The following is a 19,341-nucleotide window of genomic DNA, read 5'->3' as shown; positions in this document are numbered from 1 at the left end:
AAGATGAGTTTGTTAAGAACTCTTCCCACCCTGGTTGTGATTAAAGGCATGCACCACCATGCCTGGCCAGACAGGCTTTTCTTGACTTTATTCTGACCCAAGAGTACACTGATGGAACTCTCATCCTTTTACAATTGAGGACTCAAGAGAATCTAAGAGTCCTCAGTGGGGCTGAGGATGTGGCCGTGGCTGTCTCAGAGTGCTCACCTGCTGTTCACAAAGTCCTAGTTTCCTTCCCCAGCACTGTACAAGCATGGCTAGGGTGGGCACATTTTTCAAATTCTTTCATTTGGGAGGTGGAATTGACAGGATCATAAATTTAAGGTCATCTTTGGCTAATACTGAATATGAGGCCAGCCTGTGCTACATGAGATGCTGTCTAAAAAAAAGGCTCCAGGTCTGCTGGCACACAGCTGTAATCCCAGCACTTAGAAGCATCGGAGTCAGTAGTAGGATGCTTGCCTATCATGTCCAGAGCCCTGGATTTGAGCAACAGCTCTGAAAAAGAAAAGGTTAAGGTAAATCACAGACATAAATATTTCATCCATATTTAAACATGTATAAAAAAGTCAGAGACCCTAGAAAACAAACAAACAAACTCACAGTATTAAAGTATCTTTAAAAAGCTAACAATACTTTATTTGTTTTGTTTTGTTTTGTTTTGAGATAGGGTCTCATTAGCTCTGGCTGTCAAGGAACTCATTCTGTAGACCTGGCCTTGAACTCACAGAGATCCACCTGCTTCTGCCTTTCAAGTGCTGGGTACTTTCATTCATTCATTCCTTTGTTTGTTTGTTTTGCACAGTCTCACTTTCTAACTCAGATTGGAACAGAAATTACTATGCACCCCAGGGTGACCTCAAACTCACTACAATTCTGCCTCAGTCTCCCAAGTACTAGGATTACAGGTATCACTAGGCCAGGCTTCATAAAACATCATCATTATTCTAAACTATCAAGTTCAAATTTCCATGACTGCCCAATTTTTATAACTGATTTTTTGAATCTTAGTATTAGAAAGATATTCCATATTGTATACAGTTGCCATCTCTCCAGCCCAAGAAGAAGATTTTTTTTTTTTAAAGACAGGGTCTCCCTCTGCAGCCCTGGCTAGCCTGGAACTCACTCTGCAGACTCAGGCTAGCCTCAGAGAGCTACTCACCTCAGCTTCCTTGGTGCTGGGATTAAAGGCATATTCTATACTAAGCTAAGAAGATAGTTTTTGTTGTTGTTGTTGTTTAATTTGTTTTTGAGACAGGATTTCTCTGTGTCTGTCCTGGAACTCTCTGTGTAGACTAGGCTGACCCTCAACTGAGAGATCCACCTGACTCAGCCTCCTAAGTGCTGGGGTTAAAGGTGTGAACCACCACTACCCGAAGAAGATAGGTTTTTAAAATGTCCTTATCTACTTAAATATGGTAGTGGGTTTAAACCTAGGCCATCATACTTGTTAGGTACTTGCTCTACCACTGAATTAGATCCTATATTTTTCATTTCCTTTTGTAAAAAGTTATTTTATTATGAGTATGTGTGTGAAAGAGAAGGGGCAGTGACTATACACCACAACATTCCTACTGAGGTCAGAGACAGCTTTTGGAAGTCTGTTCTCAACTTCCACCTTACTGTGGCCGGGTCTTTCTTGTTTCTGTGGCTGTGCTTCCCGGAGATTCTGTGTCTGCCTCCCATCCTCCTGCTGGGGTGCTGGGGTTACAGACACATGCCACGGCACCTGGCTCTTTTTTTTTTTTTTAATATTTATTTATTTATTATGTATACAGTGTTCTGCCTGCAGGCCAGAAGAGGGAACTAGATCTCATTACAGATGGCTGTGAGCCACCATGTGGTTGCTGGGAATTGAACTCAGGACCTCTGAAAGAGCAGTCAGTGCTCTTAACCTCTGAGCCATCTCTCCAGCCCCCACCTGGCTCTTTTTTAAGAATGAGATATGGGCACGGAACTTAGGTAGTCTGTGGCACAGCAAGTGCCTTCACTCAGTGATGCCCTTCACTTTCCTTATGAGAACAGTAGAAATTGATTATTATTACTATTATTATTTTGTTTATGTATTTCATATGTAAGTGCTTTGTCTGCACATATTCCTGCACACCAGAAGAGGGCATCAGATCCCACTACAGATGGTTGTAAGCCACCATGTGGTTGCTGGGAATTGAACTCAGGACCTCTGAAAGAGCAGTCAGTACTCTTAACCTCTGAGCCATCTCTCCAGCCCGAGGGTTTTTTTTTTTTTTGATTTTTTTTTTTTAATTATGTATACAGAAGAGGGCGCCAAATCTCATTATAGATGGTTATGAGCCACCATGTGGGTGCTGGGAATTGAACTCGGGACCTCTGGAAGAGCAGTCGGTGCTCTTAACCTCTGAGCCATCTCTCCAGCCCCGGTGCTTTGAATTGAATTCTGGAAGAGAAGACAGTGACCTCTCCAGCCCCAGAAATTCATTAAGAAACAGTTTTAGTGTATATTGGAAGAGGCGTTTTGGGAGGGAGAGGGATGTTTAGGAAAAGGTAACTACAGTCAAATGTTGACAGGTTTCTCAACAGAGAATCATTTTGTTGTTGCTTGGTTTGAGATAGGGTCTTACTCTACAGTTCGGCCCAGCCTGGGATTCTGTATAGCCCAGGCTGGCCTTGAATGCTCTGAAATCCTCATGCCTCAATCTTCTAAGTGCTGGGATTACGGATGTGAGCTACTATGCAGGGTTATGTGTGTGCCCCCACCCCACCCACCCACCCCACCCCCGCCCCGATGCCGAAATGGCTTCAAACTCACAGCCCTGCCTTTACCTTCTGATTGCTGGGATTATACACCTAGCTAGGCAATAGTTCTTCTGTTAGTGTCGGGTGTGCTCCCTAGATGACAGTATGCATACTGTCAATAGCTTGAGTTCAGGAGTTCCAGACCAGCCCCGGCAACATAGTGAGACCTCACCACAAAAACAAGATTAAAACCTAGCAAAACCCACACAGATCTAATTACTCAAAACGGTACTTAGCCTAATATGGACTATTTGACCCCATTGAGGGTAGGGCACGTTCGGGCGCTAATACACACACTAGGGGTAAGATTAGTTCGATTCCTTGGCCCCTGCCTGTTGTTCCCCACTGGTCTTCCTCCTCCTTCAACTCAGCCAGAAACCAGGAGCAGTAAGTGAGGAGATGCAAGCCGCAAGCAGAGACCCGCCAGGCCCAAGGGGGCGCCCTTCTGTTTGGGGGAGCGGAAGGGCGGTGGTGCCCTCTAGCGACTGCGCTTCTAGGCGTGGAAAGTTCCAGAGCGTCCGTTGCACAGCCCTGTGACTGGAAGCTTTTCCAAGCGAGGCCGCGTCCTAGGGACCCTGAATCGAAGGTCCGAACCCCCATTGTCACCCTCTGCCCTATCCCTGCCCTTCTCAGGCTCTGGAGACCGAGAATGAGCAACATGCAGCCCGCGGGTGTTGAGGGTCCCCGCGCGCTCGGCCTGCGGCCCCTGGGGCCCTGGCTGTGCCTGTTGGGGATGCTGCTTCTGGTCCCGCCCCGATGGGTAACCTGCACCCAGACCACTGCGACCTCCTCCAGCGTTCTGACCACACCGGGGGCCTCCAGGACCAACACCACTCCGGGCACTCCCAATGCCTCCACCACACCGGCCACAACCAGTGACCCCCGCCTTCGAGAGCAAGCACGGGCCCTGATGCGAGACTTCCGGCTTGTGGACGGGTGCGTATGTGCGGGTGGGGGCCTAAGAGGCGAAGCTTGCCAGGCGGTGGTGGCGCACGCCTTTAATCCCAGCACTCCGGAGGCAGAGGCAGGAGGATCTCTGTGAGTTCGAGGCCAGCCTGGGCTACTGAGAGAGTGCCAGGACTGTTTCACAGGACTAAGCTTACCCCTAGGCTATTGATGAGGGGATGGGGGGGGGGCGGGGGGAAGGAGGGGAGAGGGGATCCATATTTGTGATACAGTGGGGCCTGGTGAGGTCGGGGGAGACAAGACCCAGGCTGAAGCTCCTGTCCTGACCTGGAGGCCATGCGCTCACACTGACCACCACATCTCCAGCCATAACGACCTGCCTCTGCTCCTGAGAGAACGTTTCCAGAACAAGCTGCAGGATGTGAATCTGCGCAATTTTACCCATGGCCAGACCAGCTTGGATAGGCTTCGAGATGGCCTTGTTGGTGCCCAGGTAACACAGTGCCATAGTAACGGGAGTGTTGGGACCACAGCAACCATCATGCAAATATAAGGAAGGGTGTAGAAGGACTTTGAAGGCCAACGCAGGGGAGGTGCGTAGATGCTCAGGTTCAGTGGAAATACATAGGAAACAAGCAGAAAATCCCTGGTGAGTGTGGAGGTTGAGGGTTCAGAACAACGACAAAAGATAGAGTAGCCTTGCCTGGGACATGCACACAGAATCATGGATAGACAGCTGTATGTCATTGGTCCACACCTTGTTCACTGGCTGCCAAGCATTTAATAGTCGTGAGGATACTCTGGGGAGCCGCTGAGTTAAATGGGTACTGGAGGGACTGAGGCAGGAATGGCTGGCCTAAGGGTTTGGAGACCATACTGGCCTCATTGTGGACCTCTGGACCTACCTCTAGTTCTGGTCAGCCTACATCCCATGCCAGACCCAGGACCGGGATGCTGTGCGCCTTGCCCTGGAACAGATCGACCTCATTCACCGAATGTGCGCTGCTTACCCTGAGCTGGAGCTTGTGACCTCAACTAAAGGTGAGCTGGGACATAGCCTGGGATTGACCCCGGCGGTTCTTTTCTTGGGGTGTGGTTGTGTGATTCACGGCCCGTGTCTAGGTCTGAAGAGCACTCAGAAGCTGGCCTGCCTCATCGGAGTAGAAGGAGGTCACTCACTGGACACCAGCCTCTCGGTGTTGCGCAGTTTCTACCAGCTAGGAGTGCGTTACCTGACACTCACCTTCACCTGCAGCACACCCTGGTGAGCACAGCGCCTGGCTCTGGTGGCGTGGTGGTGGACGGTGTGGTGAGGACACTTCTCTCCATGGCCTGGGCCTGACGAAAAGAAATGAAGATACCATGGTCCCCTGGGGGAGGCTGGTCTCCAGCAGGTCCCTCATACTTCCACCAAGTAGCTGGCCCTGGTCCTCGTCTGTTCTAGATGTGGGATAGATAAACAGAGCCCCCCCCCCCCCCAGTCACCGAGAGCCGTGCTGTGGCCAGCAAGATGTGCCTTCTCTTGACTGTCTTGCAGGGCAGAGAGTGCCACCAAGTTGAGACACAACTTCTATACGAACGTCAGCGGCTTGACAAGCTTTGGCGAGGTGAGGGCTCCTGCCGTTCCCCACCCCACGTGTTCCCTGCAGATGCTTGACACATCTTTGCTCCCTGACACCCTCTGCTCCCTCCCAAACCCCACTGTCCCGGCAGAAAGTAGTAGAAGAAATGAACCGCCTGGGCATGATGATAGACTTGTCCCATGCCTCGGACGCCTTAGTGAAGCGGACCCTGGAGGTGTCCCAGGCTCCTGTGATCTTCTCCCACTCAGCGGCTAGAGCTGTGTGCGACAATTTGCTGAATGTTCCTGATGACATCCTGCAGCTTCTGGTGAGTTGCCACCCGGGCCCTCAAAACACCGGACTAAGTGCACTTCATCTAGAGAAACTCACTCTGTAGCCCACGCTGGCCTCAAATTCACAGAGATCCGCCTGCCTCTGCCTCCCAAGTGCTGGGATTAAAGCCATTTGCAACCATGCCTGGCCTTTTCTTTCTCTTTCTTTCTTTCTTCTTCTTTTTTTTTTTTTTCAAGAGAGGGTTCCATGTGAGGCTTTAGATGCCTAGAACTTGCTCTGTAGGACAGGCTGGCCTCAAACTCATGGAGATCCACCTGCCTCTGCCTACCAAGTGCTGGGATAAAGGTATACACCACCACTGCCCAGTTTTTTTCCATTTTTTGGAGACAGGGTCTCATTATTTGACTCTGGGTTCCCTAGAACTCAATATGTGGACCAGGATGGCCTTGAATTTGCAGAGCTATGCCTGCCTCTGCCTCCTAGTTGCTAGGATTTAAGGCATGTGCCAGTACATTTGACTATCTTGAGGGTCTTAGAGCCAAGCATGATGGCACATGGCTACAGCCTTAGCACTTGAGACGTGGAGGTAGGAGGATCATGAGTTGAGGCCAGTCTGTGCTACATAGCAAAATCCTACCTCACAAATCCAAAAAGGAATGGAAGAGGTGAAGAGTCTTGTTTGTTTGTTTGTTTGTTTGTTTGTGGTAGGGCCTCTTACATAAATAGTCCTGTCTGACCTGGACCTTGTAATACCTCTGCCTCAGCCTCCCAAGGGCTGGGCTTATAGGCATGGGGCCAGCCACCATGTCTGACTGGGAGTTTTGACCCTCAGTAAAGAAAGCTGTCAGGCTGATTAACATTCCTCCATCTCTGAAACCCAGGTCCAAAACAGTTCCACCCAGGGACCCCCAAACTCAGAAGAACAGGTTCTTCTGGATTGCTGTCCTGCAGGGGGCCCCCCAGTAAGGGAAGCACACTAGCAGTCCAGTGGGGCTGGACTGACTGTCCCTTTGTCTGTCCCCCCAGAAAAAGAATGGCGGCATCGTGATGGTGACACTGTCCATGGGGGTGCTGCAGTGCAGTCTGCTTGCTAACGTGTCCACTGTGGCAGGTAAGTCCCACCGCCACTCCCCTCCCCCTTCTCCACCCCCCTCCCCCTCCTCCACCCCCTCCCCCTCCTCCACTCCCCCTCCCCCTCCTTCACTCCCCCTCCTCCTCCTCTTCTTTTTCATTTTTTAAAATTTATTTATTTTTCTATCATCAGCTTGATACAGTAAAAATTCTTATCCTAATAGTGAAATGTTTCACTAAAGCTTGCCCAGTGATTGAGTAAAACCAAAACTTATTATAAGCCACAGTCATCCTAGGGTCTCTCCTGCTATATTGTCTCCCTGGTTCTGTGGGTTGCAGTCTGATTGTTCTTTGCTTTATACCTAGTATCCACTTATGAGTGAGTACATACCATGTTTGTCCTTCTGGGTTTGGGTTACCTCACTCAGGATATTTTCTAGTTCCATCCATTTGCCTGCAAATTTCATGATGTCATTGTTTTTCTCTGCTGAGTAGAGTATATATGTACCACATTTTCTTCATCCATTCTTCAGTTGATGGACATCTAGGTTGATCCAGGTTCTGGATATTATGAATAATGCTGCTATGAACATAGCTGAGCATGTGTCTTTGTGGTACAATTGAGCATTCTTTGAGTATATGCCCAAGAGTGGTATGGCTGGGTCTTGAGGTAGATCAATTCCCAATTTTCTGAGAAACTACGATACTGATTTCCACAGTGGTTGTACAAGTTTGCACTCCCACAAACAGTGGAGAAGTGTTCCCTTTGCTCCGCATCCTCTCCAACATAGACTGTCATTAGTGTTTTTGATCATAGCCATTCTGACAGGTGTAAGGTGGTATCTCAGAGTTGTTTTCTTTCTCTGATGACTAAGGATGTTGAGCATTTCTTTAAATGTGTTTCAACCATTTGAGAGTCTTCTTTTGAGAATTCTCTGTTTAGCTCTGTAGCCCACTTTTTAATTGGATTGTTCAGTATTTTGATGTCTAGTTATCTTGAGTTCTTTATATACTTTGGAGATCAGTCCTCTGTCAGATGTGGGGTTGGTGAAGTTCTTTTCCCATTCTGTAGGCTGTCTTTTTGTCTTATTGACTGTGTCTTTTGCCCTACGAAAGCTTCTCAGTTTCAAGAGGTCCCATTTATTAATTGTTGCTCTCAGTGTCTGTGCTACTGGTGTTATATTTAGGAAGTGACCTCCTGTGCCAATGCATTCAAAAGTACTTCCTACTTTCTCTTCTATCAAGTTCAGTGTAACTGGATTTATGTTGAGGTCTTTGATCCACTTGGACTTGAGTTTTGTGCATGGTGACAGATATGGATCTATTTGCAATCTCACATATTGACATTCAGTTATGTCAGCACCATTTGTTGAAGATACTTTCTTTTTTCCATTGTATAGTTTTGGCTTCTTTGTCAAAAATCAGGTGTTCATATGTGTGTGGATTAGTGTCAGGGTCTTCAATTCGATTCTATTGGTCTGTATGTCGGTTTTTATACCAGTACCAAACTGTTTTTATTACTATAGCTCTATATAGTAGAGCTTGAGGTCAGGGATGGTGATGCCTCCAAAGGTTGCTTTATTATACAGGATTCTTTTAGCTATCCTGGGTCTTTTGTTTTCCATATGAAGTTGAGTATTGTTCTTTCCAAATCTGTGAAGAATTGTGCTGGATTTTGATGGGGATTGCATTGAATCTGTAGATTGCTTTTGGTAAGATTGCCATTTTTACTATGTTAATCTTACCTATCCATGAGCATGGGAGATCCTTCCATTTTCTTATATCTTCTTCAATTTCTATCTTTAGAGACTTAAAGTTCTTTTTTTTTAATTTTATTTTATAATTTAATTTAATTTTACATATCAGCCACGGATTCCCGTGTTCTCCCCCCTCCCGCGCCCTCCCTTCTCCCCAGCCTCCCCCCCCCCATTCCCATCTCCTCAAGACTTAAAGTTCTTATCAAACAGGTCCTTCACTTGTTTAGTTAGTGTTATTCCAAGGTATTTTATATTATTTGTGGCTATTGTAAAGGGTGATGTTTCTCTGATTTCTTTCTCAGCCCTTTTATCATTTGTGTATAGGAGAGCTGCTGATTTAATTAAAAATAAAAACAGGGCCGGGCGTTGGTGGCGCACGCCTTTAATCCCAGCACTCGGGAGGCAGAGCCAGGCGGATCTCTGTGAGTTCGAGGCCAGCCTGGGCTACCAAGTGAGCTCCAGGAAAGGCGCAAAGCTACACAGAGAAACCCTGTCTCGAAAAACCAAAAAAAAAAAAAAAAAAATAAAAATAAAAAAAAAATAAAAATAAAAACAAAAACAAAAACAAAAAAATCCAGGCAGTAGTGGTGCACGCCTTTGATCCCAGCACTTGGGAGGCAGAGCCAGCCGGATCTCTGTGAGTTCGAGGCCGGCCTGGTCTACAGAGTGAGATCCAGGACAGGGACCAAAACTACACAGAGAAACTCTGTCTCGAGAGAAAAAAAAAAAAAAAAACCAAACAAACAAACAAAACGTTTATGGGTATTTCCCCTACATGTATGTCTGTATATCATGTGCATCCCTGGTGCCCCATGGAGATCTGAAGGCCAGAGACAATGTCAGGTTCCCTGGAACTGGAGTAACAGGTGGTTGTGAGCCACTATGTGGTTGCTAGGAATTGAACCTTGGTCCTCTGGAAAGGCAGCCAATGCCCTTAACCACAGAGCCATCTCTCTGCCCCGCCCCCACACATACCTCAACTCTTTGTGCAGTTCTGACTTGAACTGCAGCCACTAGGGCTCTCAGACAGCTCCAATGGTCTACCACATGCTGGGCAATGGCAGACCTTCCAGGGACTGTAAACTCAGCTCTTCACTGTCACCCAGATGTGAACCGGGTAGCTGGCCAGGACTGAACTGCTCAGATTAGAAGTACTCCCAATTGCTAACTCTTCTACCATCCTCTACTTTCTAGATCATTTTGATCACATCAGGACAGTCATTGGATCTGAGTTCATTGGGATTGGTGGAAACTATGATGGATCTGGAAGGTGAGTGTTTCCCCCGGGGCTGGGGTGCCACATCAGAAGTTTTAAACCTTAGTTCCCCATTCAAAAGTCAGCCCATCCTTCAGATCTCAACTACACTACACGCTCTGGTCTCCAGCCCACGTCTTCTCTGCCCACTCCCAGGCTAAAGGAATCTCGTTCATGCACCACTCCCCAGCCCAGAAGATCTGTTGTGGCCCCGGGTGTAGCCACAGGAACTCGATCTGTAAAGAACTTCTAAAGTTGTGTTCACTAATCTAAATAACTTGGCCCTAAATTTTGGTCATATGTGCCTGGGGCTGATGGGACAGCAGACACTAGGCGAGGATCAGAGCCAAGGTCTCACGGTGGGTCTCTGGTCCTCAGGTTCCCTCAGGGGCTGGAGGACGTGTCTACGTACCCAGTGCTCGTCGAGGAGTTGCTGAGGCGGGGCTGGAGTGAACAGGAGCTGCAAGGTGTCCTTCGAGGAAACCTGCTTCGGGTCTTCGGACAGGTGGAACAGGTCTGCTGGTTGTAAGGAAGGGATAGTGTATTAGTCATGCCTCTCTGAAGGAGCAGAACTGATAGAGAACACACACACACACACACACACACACACACACACACACAATGTGGGGTGGGACATTAATGTGTGGTTTACAGGCAGTGGTCCAGGTAGTCCAACAATGGCTGTCTCCTATTGGAAAGGCCAACGATGGAGTAGTTGTTCAGTCCACAAGACTGGATGTCTCAGCTGTCTCCATCTAGGGTTGAAGTCCCAGAGGATTCCTGGAGAGCACTGATCTTCCGTTTATATCAGAATCCCAAAGAAGCTGGGCGGTGGTGGCGCACTACTTTAATCCCAGCACTTGGGAGACAGAGGCAGGTGGATCTCTGTGAGTTCGGAGGCCAGCCTGGTCTACAAAGTGAGTTCCAGGACAGGCTCCAAAGCTACACAAAGAAACTCTGTCTCGAAAAAAAAAAAAAAAAAAAAACCGGGCTGGAGAGATGGCTCAAAGGTTAAGAGCACTGGCTGCTCTTCCAAAGGTCCTGAGTTCAATTCCCAGCAACCACATGGTGGCTCACAACCATCTGTAATGAGATCTGGCGCCCTCTTCTGGCCTGCAGGCATACATGCAGACAGACTACTGTATACTAAATAAATAAATCTTAAAAAAAAAAAAAAAGAAAGAAAGAAAAAACAAAAAACCAAACCAAACAAAAAGCCTCAAGAAGTAGGGAAAAACATGCCTCAGCAACAGGATTATGAAAACTTCAGCTCTCAAGGGCAAGCAGGCAAACAGTAAAAACATCCCTCTTCCATATTCTTTTATTTGGACAGCCATCAAAAAATGTTGGCCAAGATTTAGGGGGTAGGTCTTCCTACTTCAGATGATCCAATCAAGAAAATCTCTGGCCAGGCAATGATGGCACACGTCTTTAATCCCAGCACTTGGGTGGCAGAGGGAGGTGGATCTCAGTGAGTTCAAGACCAGCCTGGTCTACAGAGCAAGATCCAGGACAGCCAGGGCTACACAGAAAAACCCTGTCTCAAAAAAAACAAAAAACAAAAAACAAAACAAAACAAAAAACCCACAAACAAAAAAGCCCTAAGAGAAAAGAAATAAAGTTACAAAAAAGAAAAGAAAAATTTCTGGAGGTAATAGAGATCACTCGCTCAGCAGTTAAGAGTGCTGGCTGCTCTTCCAGAGGACCCAGGTTCAATTCCCACCACCCACACGGCAGCTGGCAACTGTATCTCCAATTCTAAAGGATCTCACAGATCCCTCACACAGACATACATGCAAACAAAACACCAGTGCACATAAAATAAAAATGTCATTAACAATGTGAAAAAAAGAAGAAAGAAAGAAAATCTCTCACAGGATTGTCCAGGTGCTTGGGTTTTACTTGATTACAAGTGTCCTCAAGTTAACAGTTAGGATTGGCCATCACTAGCTGGTGCTGGTGGCACATGCCTTTAATCCCAGCACTTGGAAGGCAGAGGCAGGTGGATCTCTGCATTCAAAGCCGGCCTGGTCTGTAGATATGTGAGTTCTAGGCCAATCAGGTCTACACAGAGAAACCCTGTTTCCAAAAAAAAAAAAAAAGAAGAAGAAGAAGGAAGATTGGCCTTCACACATAGGCGGTTCACTGGTGGAGCATTGGAGGGTGGGAAGTGTCTTACTGCTGACTCCTCCTTCCGCAGGTGAGAGAGAAGAGCAAGGGGCAGAGCCCTGTGGAGGTCAAGTTTCCAGACAGGCAGCTGAGTAGCACCTGCCACTCCCACCTCCTCCCTCAGCCCCAGGAAAAACACCAGAACACATACTTGAAGGTGACCAAGCGGCCACCTAGTCAGGTCCTTCGGAAGTTCTCCAAAGCCCCCCCATGTCCCCTTCCAGGCCTCATAGCGACTGTCACTTCCCTAACCCTCATCCTTTGGTTTTGGTGATCTGGCCACAGGTCAGAGTTCTGCTCCCCACTGCCCAGGCCCCAGCTTATGTTTAGAATAAATATTTGAAACATTGAGCCAAGTGTTCCTGTCCTTCTTTCTTCATTGGGATTAGGGACAGAGGCCTCATGGTGAGGGAACCCACAGCTGTGGCCCTCTGGACCGGTGGAGACAGCTCACCAAATTCTTATTCTGAAAGCTGGAGCCCATATAACAAGGTTACCAAGTTACCAAGGATCACTGGGACAGTGAATAGGTTCCCAGTGAAAGGCTATATTTTTGTTTGTTTTAGGGCTGCGTTTGTTTTGTTTTGGAGAACGAGTCTCAGTGCGTTGCCTTAGCTGGCCTGGAACACCTGGGCTGAAGTGATCCTCCTGCCTCTGCCATCCAAGTACTAGAATTTTGCGCATGTGCCATCAATGTACTTTTCTGGTTTTCCTTACTCCATATAAAAATCAGTTTGGCAGCACTCAGGAAACAGGCAAGCAGATTTCTATAACTTCGAGGTTTGAGGCAAGCCTGGTCTATATAGAAAGTTCTAGGCCAGCCAGGGCTACATAGTGAGACTCTCTCAGAATTGGGGGGGGGGTGCGGATCAGTCCTGGTCTAGGTATGGTGACCATCAAGCCTCCAATCTTTTTGTTTGTTTGTTTTTGCTTTTTGAGACAGGGTTTCTCTGTGTAGCTTTGCGCCTTTCCTGGATCTCGCTCTGTAGACCAGACTGGCCTTGAACTCACAAAGATTGGCCTGCCTCTGCCTCCCAGGTACTGGGACTAAAGGCATGTGCCACCACCGCCCAGCTACACCTCTAATCTTAAGATGCAAGAAGATCATCTACAAATTCAAGGCCAGGCCTGTCTATATACTGAGTTCCAGGCCAGCTAGGGATACACAATAAGACCCTTTCTTTTGTCTGTTTGTTTGCTTGTTTGTTTTTGAGACAAGGTTTCTCTGTGTAGCTTTGGAGCCTGTCCCCTGGAACTTGGTCTGTAGACCAGGCTGGCTTTGAACTACTAGAGATCTGCCTGCCTCTGCCTCCCAAACCCTGGGATTAAAGGTGTGTGCCACCATACCTGGCATAAGACCCTTTCTTAAAAAAGCAAGAAACTTCTACAGGATGATGTAGGGGAAAGTTCTGGCCTGAATATAGAGACACTGGACATAAACAGCGGGTAGAACAAAGGAAACAATTGAGAGTAAATTGTTAAAATTAGTAACTTCTGTGCACTATTAACAAATCCTGCTAAGAGAGTTAGAAGAGAGACATTTTAGCTGCTTAATTGACAGCTTGTGTCTGGAGTCAGACCATCTGAAAAGAAAATTCGCAAAGCACTGACGTGGTAGAAGCAGAAAGATCAAAAGTCTGAGGCCAGTTTGGGCTACTTAGCGAGATCCTCTCTCAAAACAAACGGGGTAGAGAAAGGGCTCGTTAGTTAAGAGTACTTGCTGCTCTTCTAGAGGACATGGGTTCGGTTCCCAGCACCCCACACATTGGCATATTAATTGTCCTTAACTCTAACTCCAGGGGATCTTAAACCGTCTTCTGGTTTCCTCAGGGACCAAACATGCACATGGTGAAGACACACATGAAGGTGAAACACCCATACACATAAATATTGTTTTACTTTTGAGACAAGGTCTCACTATATAGCCCTGGCTGGCCTGGCACTCTCAATGTAGACCAGGCTGGCCTTGAACTCACAGAGAGTGCTGAGACTAAAGGTGAGTGTCACCATGTCTGGCTAATAATTTTTTTCTTTGTGGATTTCACATCCTGATCCCACTCTGTTGTATTTTAAAAAACAGTGGGAAGGAGTCACACCATACAACAGGGCCCACGTAGGAGATTTATTGAGGGGAGGGAAGGGGAGGGAAGAGAAGGGGCAGAGAAGGGGGCAGGGACCGGTCCCTGGGGACGAGGAAAGGGAAGAGAAAGGAGAGAGAGATGGGAGGAAACGTAGCAGATGCGCACAGGAGGAGCTCTTAGTGGCTGCAGCTGAGGTTTATCCTGTCAGGCCCCTAAGGGCAGGCCAGTACAGGTGCCTAAATGCTAACACACTCACCTCACGTCTCCTCGCTTCCACCCTCTGCCCTTGTAACCTCCCCCACAAAACACAAAAGGTAAAAGTAAAACCAAAAAAACAGCAACAAAAATTCAGTGAGTCACACAGTATACCCTTTAATCCATGTCTGTTTGTAAGTGTTCATTGCAATGGGTCATTGGTCTGGTTCGAGGCCTCTGGCTTCTGTTACTGGGCCCTCACTAGGACTCCTCTTGGATATCCTGTTGTTGCCTTGTGTCTTGGAGCTCCTGCAGCTTTGGACTTGTAGGTTTGTCCCCTTCTCACGCTCCATAGATGAGGTGGGTGTTGGGATGGGCTGCCTCGTAGTTCTGGGCCTGGGTGGTAGCTGGGTTGATCAACCCGCCAGCTTTCCCTCATTGTCACCACCCAGGTGAGCTCTCCAGCATTGCCTCAGCTACCCCTGTAGCAGACAGCAAGGAGCAGGGGCCAGTCCTGCTCTCACACCCTCGGGTCCAGCTCACCAGCACTCACACTACCAGGGCCAGCTCTACTGTTTTGCCCAGGCGAGGGGCAGGGCCTGCTGTCCCTGGTGTTGCAGTTAGTGAGGGGCAGGACCAGCTTTTCGGTTCTCATGCCTCCACGGATGGCTCTCCCACCTGTCACAAGTGGATGGCATGTGGTGGAGGGGAAGGCATATTTCCCTTACCTTTGCCATCCCATGGCACACCAGGGAGGGCCTGGGGGCGGCTCTCCTGTTCTCACACTCCCAACAGGCCCAGCTCACCTGTGCCCCTGCCAACGGGGTCAGCTCAAGTGTGCTGCCCAGGGGAGGGGCCGTGCCCACGCTCCTGTGTGCTGCAGGTGGTGGGGGACAGGGACAATTCTCCCTAGCGCTGTGGATGGGGCCAACTCTGTGCAGTCCCATCCTCATTGCTTTCGGTGGGAACAGGAGCCACAGACGTCAGCACAGACCACAGCTGCAGCAGGGGCACAGACCCAGACATGGCCCCTGGCAGCAGCCCAGGCCTGGACGACATCATGGCCCTGGGTGGCAGCACAGGCCACTCAGATCAGCATGGCCCTGGCAGAGACTCAACCCTTGGACACTAACCTGGCCCTAGGTGGTGGCCCAGGTCCTTGACGTCTGAGTGGCCATTAAAGGCGCTGTGTGCCATGGACATCAATACAGACCCCTGCTGTGATTGAACCGTGGACCCAAACATGGTCCTTGGCAGCAGCCTGGGCTCAGATGTCACCATAGTCCCAGTTGGCAGTGCAAGGACCCAACAGCAGCATGGCCCTCGAACCCCCACACCCCCGCATGGCCCCAGGTGTGGACCCAGATCCCAGGCATCCACACTGCCATCGATGGTAACAGGAACCTCAGATATCAGCACAGGTCCTCTCTGTATCAGGGCCACGGACCCAGACATGGCCCCAGCCTCAGCTCAGGCCCAAATGACACCCTGGCCCTGGGTGGCAGCACATGTTACTCAGGTCTATATGGGCCTGGCAGCAGTACAGCCCTCGGGCACCAAGAAGACCACAGGTGGAGGCCCAGACCCTGGGCATCAGTGTGGCCTTTGGTGGCAACCTGGGCCACAGACAGCACAGACTCAAGCTGAGGTAGGACCATGGACCCAAATATGGTCCTTGGCAACAGCCCGTCTAGATGTCATCATGGTCCTAGTTGGCATTGCAGATCACCCAGATTAGCATGGCCCAAATGGCGGTGTGGCCCAAACACCGACATTTCCCCCGGGTAGCAGCCCAGACCACTCAGCCTTTGATGGTAACAGGAACCATGGACATAGACACATATCCTGGCTGCAGTAGGGTCACAGACCCAGACGTGGCCCAGGGCTGCAGTTCTAGACCAGACAATACCATGGCTCCAGGTGGCAGCATGGGCCACCCAGGTCTATATGGCCTGGGCAGCAGCTTGACCCTCTACTACCAACATGGCCTCAGGTATTGGCCTGGACTGCAGGCCTCTTCATGGCCCTCGGTAGCAACAAGAGCCATAGACATCAACTCAGGGCCCAGCTGCAGTAGAGACATGGCCCCAGATATGGCCCCCTGCAACAGTCTGGGCCATACATCACCATGGTCCTAGGTGGCGGTGCAGGAATCCTGGATCAGCATGACACCCCTTGGACATCAACTTGGTCACAGGTAGGGGCTCAACTTGGGGTGTCCACAGGACCGTTGTGGTAACAACAGTCTGGCTTTTTTTTTTTTTTTTTTTTTTTTGAGACAGGGTTTCTCTGTGTAGTTTGGTGCCTGTCCTGGATTTTACCCTGTAGACCAGGCTGGCCTCGAACTCACAGAGATCCACCTGCCTCAGCCTCTGGAGTACTGGGATTAAAGGCATGCGCCACCAGGCCTGGCATTGCTTTCTTACACAATCCTGGACCAAAACTCCTAGAATGACTCCGCCCACAACTGAAGTGAGTCTTCTCACTGCAATTGTCCTAAACTAGTTAGTTCCTCGAAGGCGTGGCTAGAGGCTATCCTCATGTTGATCATCTCTCCCGGGTGTGCCAGAGACTTGCTGCCTCAGTGACTCCAGACCCTGTCATGTTGGCAGACAAGACTAGATATCACAGAAGGCAAGCACCTTACCACTGAGTTATCCCCCTAGCCCACCAGCAGCTTTTGGTACATTCACAAATCGTATGACGTCATTTCTACAGTTCCATAATATTTTAATCATGATAGAAGGAAACTCTACCGTTAAACAGTTACTCTCTGTTGCCTTCCTTCATTCCCGCTCAGCCATCCATCTGATTTCTGTCTCTGTGGATTCTCCTGTTCTTGGTATTTCTTACAAATGGAATCTTATGCTGTGTGACTCCTGTCTGGTGTCTTTACCTCAGCAAAATGTTTGTGAAGTTCATCTGCTGGCCGGCTTCAAACTCCTTATGTAGCCAAGGATAACCGAACTTCTGAGCCTCCTGCATCTGCCTCTAGCCTAAGTGCTGATACGTTACAGGCAGGCACCCCTTCCTACACCCCGTTTTATGTAGTATGCATCCTACCAACTGAGCTACATTGAGCACTGCTTTTGTTTTTTGAGGCAGGGTCTTATATGTAGCCCAGACTGTTCTCAAACTCACTCTCCTGTCTTTGTTGAGTTCTGGGAGTGCAGGGTGGCCCACTGTGGCTGACCTTTTCTCTAGTTTAACTCCATTTTCTGGAATTTTTATTGGTCAGATGTTGGGATTTCTATTTCAATCCCCTGTGTGTCTCCTCTTCTTCCCCTGCCCGGCTGCCCTGGAACTTACTGAATAGACCAGGCTGGTCTGCCTCTGCCTCTCTAGTGCTGGCATTAAAGGTGAGTACCAGGGACTGGAGAAAAGGCTGGACACTTAAGAGCCCTTACTGTCACCAGCCAGTGGTGACACACACCTTTAATACCAGCGCTTGGGAGGCAGAGGCAGGAGGATCTCAGTGCATTTGAGGCCAGCCTAGAACAAAGTGAGTTCTAGGACAGCCAGGGCTACACAGAGAAACCCTGTCTCAAAAAACCAAAGGAAAAGAAAGGAAGGAAGGAAGGAAGGAAGGAAGGAAGGAAGGAAGGAAGGAAGGAAGGAAGGAAGGAAGGAAGGAAATGTGAAGCTGGGTGGTGGCAGTGCATACCTTTAATCTCAGCACTCAGGAAGCAGAGGTAGGTAGACCCCTAAGTTCAAGGCCTATATAGTGAGTTTGAGGACAGCCAAAGCTACACAGAGAAATCCTGCTTTAAAAAAAAATAAAACAAATAAAAAGATGGGTGTCATCATGCCTGGTGTGCATGTATGTGTGGGCCAAAGGTCAACTTCAAATGTTGTTCCTCAATAGCCACCCACTTGTTTTCAGTTTGGTTGGGTTTGGTTTTTGGTTTGACTGGAAAATTTTTATTAGTCATACCTTATAATTCTTATATTTTTTATTACTTATTAGTCATACCTTATGTCTCTTATATTTCTGCTTGCTCAATTTATTTTTAAAGTTTAAAGATAATTGTGTGTGTGTGTGTGTGTGTGTGTGTGTGTGTGTGTGTGTGTGTGTGTGTGTACTCATGCAGGAGCCTGAGGAAGCCAGAGGGCATCAGATCCCCTGGAGCTGGAGTTACAGGCCATCATGAGGCACCTGATGTGGATGCTGGGAACTGAACTTGGTTTTGCTGCAAGAGCAGCAAACTCGCTTAAACACTGAGCCGTCTCTATGGCAGGGAGTGCAGGATGGAGAGAGAAGAGAGTGTAGTCGGAAGCAGTTAAGGGTGCCATGAGGAGAGGGAGGCCGGGTAGCAGCCCAGAAAAGCTGAGTGGGGAGGGCTGCATGATGGGCTGATCCAGGGGGTTCCAGCCTGGCTTGCAGACCTTGAACAGGCCGGCCCACCCGCCGGGTTGGAGCTGGGAATGGACCGCGTCCCTCAGAGGGCGGGGATCCTAGGGTCAGCCCACGTTCTCAAGGTTGTCCAAGCCAGAAAGGGGAGAAGAATGGAGATAGACCAGAAAGATGAGCCCTGAGGCTTTCTGATAGGAAGGAAGGGGGAGGTGGGGGAAAGAGGCCGAAAGGACAACCCAGAAAGATAAAAATTCTCAAGTAAAGGCAACTAGATAAGTTATCTGAATGTCAAAGAAGTTAGCACCACCAAAGGAAAGGACTTGGGTGCAGAAACCGCCGGGAGGCGAGGCTGTGAAGGAGCACGTTCGAACGAGATAGCTGAGCTAGCCTCACTAAAGTGTCCAACAGGGACGGGCGGGTGTCGCCTCTACCGCGGGTGTCGCGGACTCCGGAGGAGAGGCTGCAACAAGCAGCACTGAGGGCAGAGGGGTAGAGGCTGTACGTTGGCGGGGATTTGGCTACAGTGACGTGGAGAAGCGTTAGAGAGAAAGGTTGAAAATGGAGGAGTGTGCATGCAGGGGTGACCAGAGACTCGGGGAGGTTTCGGGGTGGCCACTGAGACACTGGGCGGGCCCTGCCTGCCCTTCCCGCTAAATAACTGAAAAGTGATTGAGAGCTAATCAAATCCCAGGCTCAGGGCGCCCGGTCTCACCGTCATAAAACCCCTAAAAGTGCAAACGACTTTCCCTTACTTTGTAAGTGTCGCATCTAGGGCTCAGAGAGGGCAACCCTGCCACCAAAGGCACACAGGAGCCCGACCCTCCAGCAGCCAGAGTACTCTTCTTGGGGGTCCTCTCGCCACCTCGTCTCCCCCCTCGGGGAGGGGCCGGTCCGAGCCCCTCCTGCTCCCCGCCCCCGAGGG

At 49.1% G+C, this 19,341-nt stretch overlaps 1 protein-coding gene across 2 annotated transcripts; it reads left to right on the top strand.

Moving 5' to 3' along the window:
• Positions 1-3,237: 3,237 nt before the first annotated feature.
• On the top strand, positions 3,238-12,140 carry Dpep3 (dipeptidase 3). 2 transcript variants are annotated; one of them, XM_076572083.1, is made up of 10 exons: positions 3,238-3,711; positions 4,048-4,174; positions 4,593-4,722; positions 4,804-4,945; positions 5,219-5,288; positions 5,395-5,571; positions 6,564-6,648; positions 9,560-9,635; positions 9,999-10,134; positions 11,821-12,140. In XM_076572083.1, the coding sequence occupies exons 1-10, from the start codon at positions 3,425-3,427 to the stop codon at positions 12,061-12,063; spliced, it is 1,473 nt and encodes a 490-aa protein (XP_076428198.1). In that variant the 5' UTR covers positions 3,238-3,424; the 3' UTR covers positions 12,064-12,140. The 2 variants fall into 2 exon arrangements, with proteins under 2 accessions (XP_076428198.1, XP_076428199.1); XM_076572084.1 differs by lacking the exons at positions 3,238-3,711; positions 4,048-4,174 and adding an exon at positions 4,214-4,330.
• The last annotated feature ends 7,201 nt before the right edge of the window (positions 12,141-19,341 follow it).

Source organism: Peromyscus maniculatus, chromosome 5, assembly GCF_049852395.1.
Source record: "Peromyscus maniculatus bairdii isolate BWxNUB_F1_BW_parent chromosome 5, HU_Pman_BW_mat_3.1, whole genome shotgun sequence".
In the NCBI taxonomy this organism is placed as follows: Eukaryota; Metazoa; Chordata; class Mammalia; order Rodentia; family Cricetidae; genus Peromyscus; species Peromyscus maniculatus.
The sequence above is the reverse complement of the archived record's forward strand: the minus strand, read 5'-3'. Positions and strand labels throughout refer to the sequence as shown.

Coding starts and splice junctions, on each gene's coding strand:
- Dpep3 (XM_076572083.1), top strand. CDS start 3,425: ATGAGCAACATGCAGCCCGCGGGTGTTGAGGGTCCCCGCGCGCTCGGC. Junction 4,946..5,218: donor TTCACCTGCAGCACACCCTG/GTGAGCACAGCG, acceptor ACTGTCTTGCAG/GGCAGAGAGTGCCACCAAGT. Junction 5,289..5,394: donor GCTTGACAAGCTTTGGCGAG/GTGAGGGCTCCT, acceptor CTGTCCCGGCAG/AAAGTAGTAGAAGAAATGAA.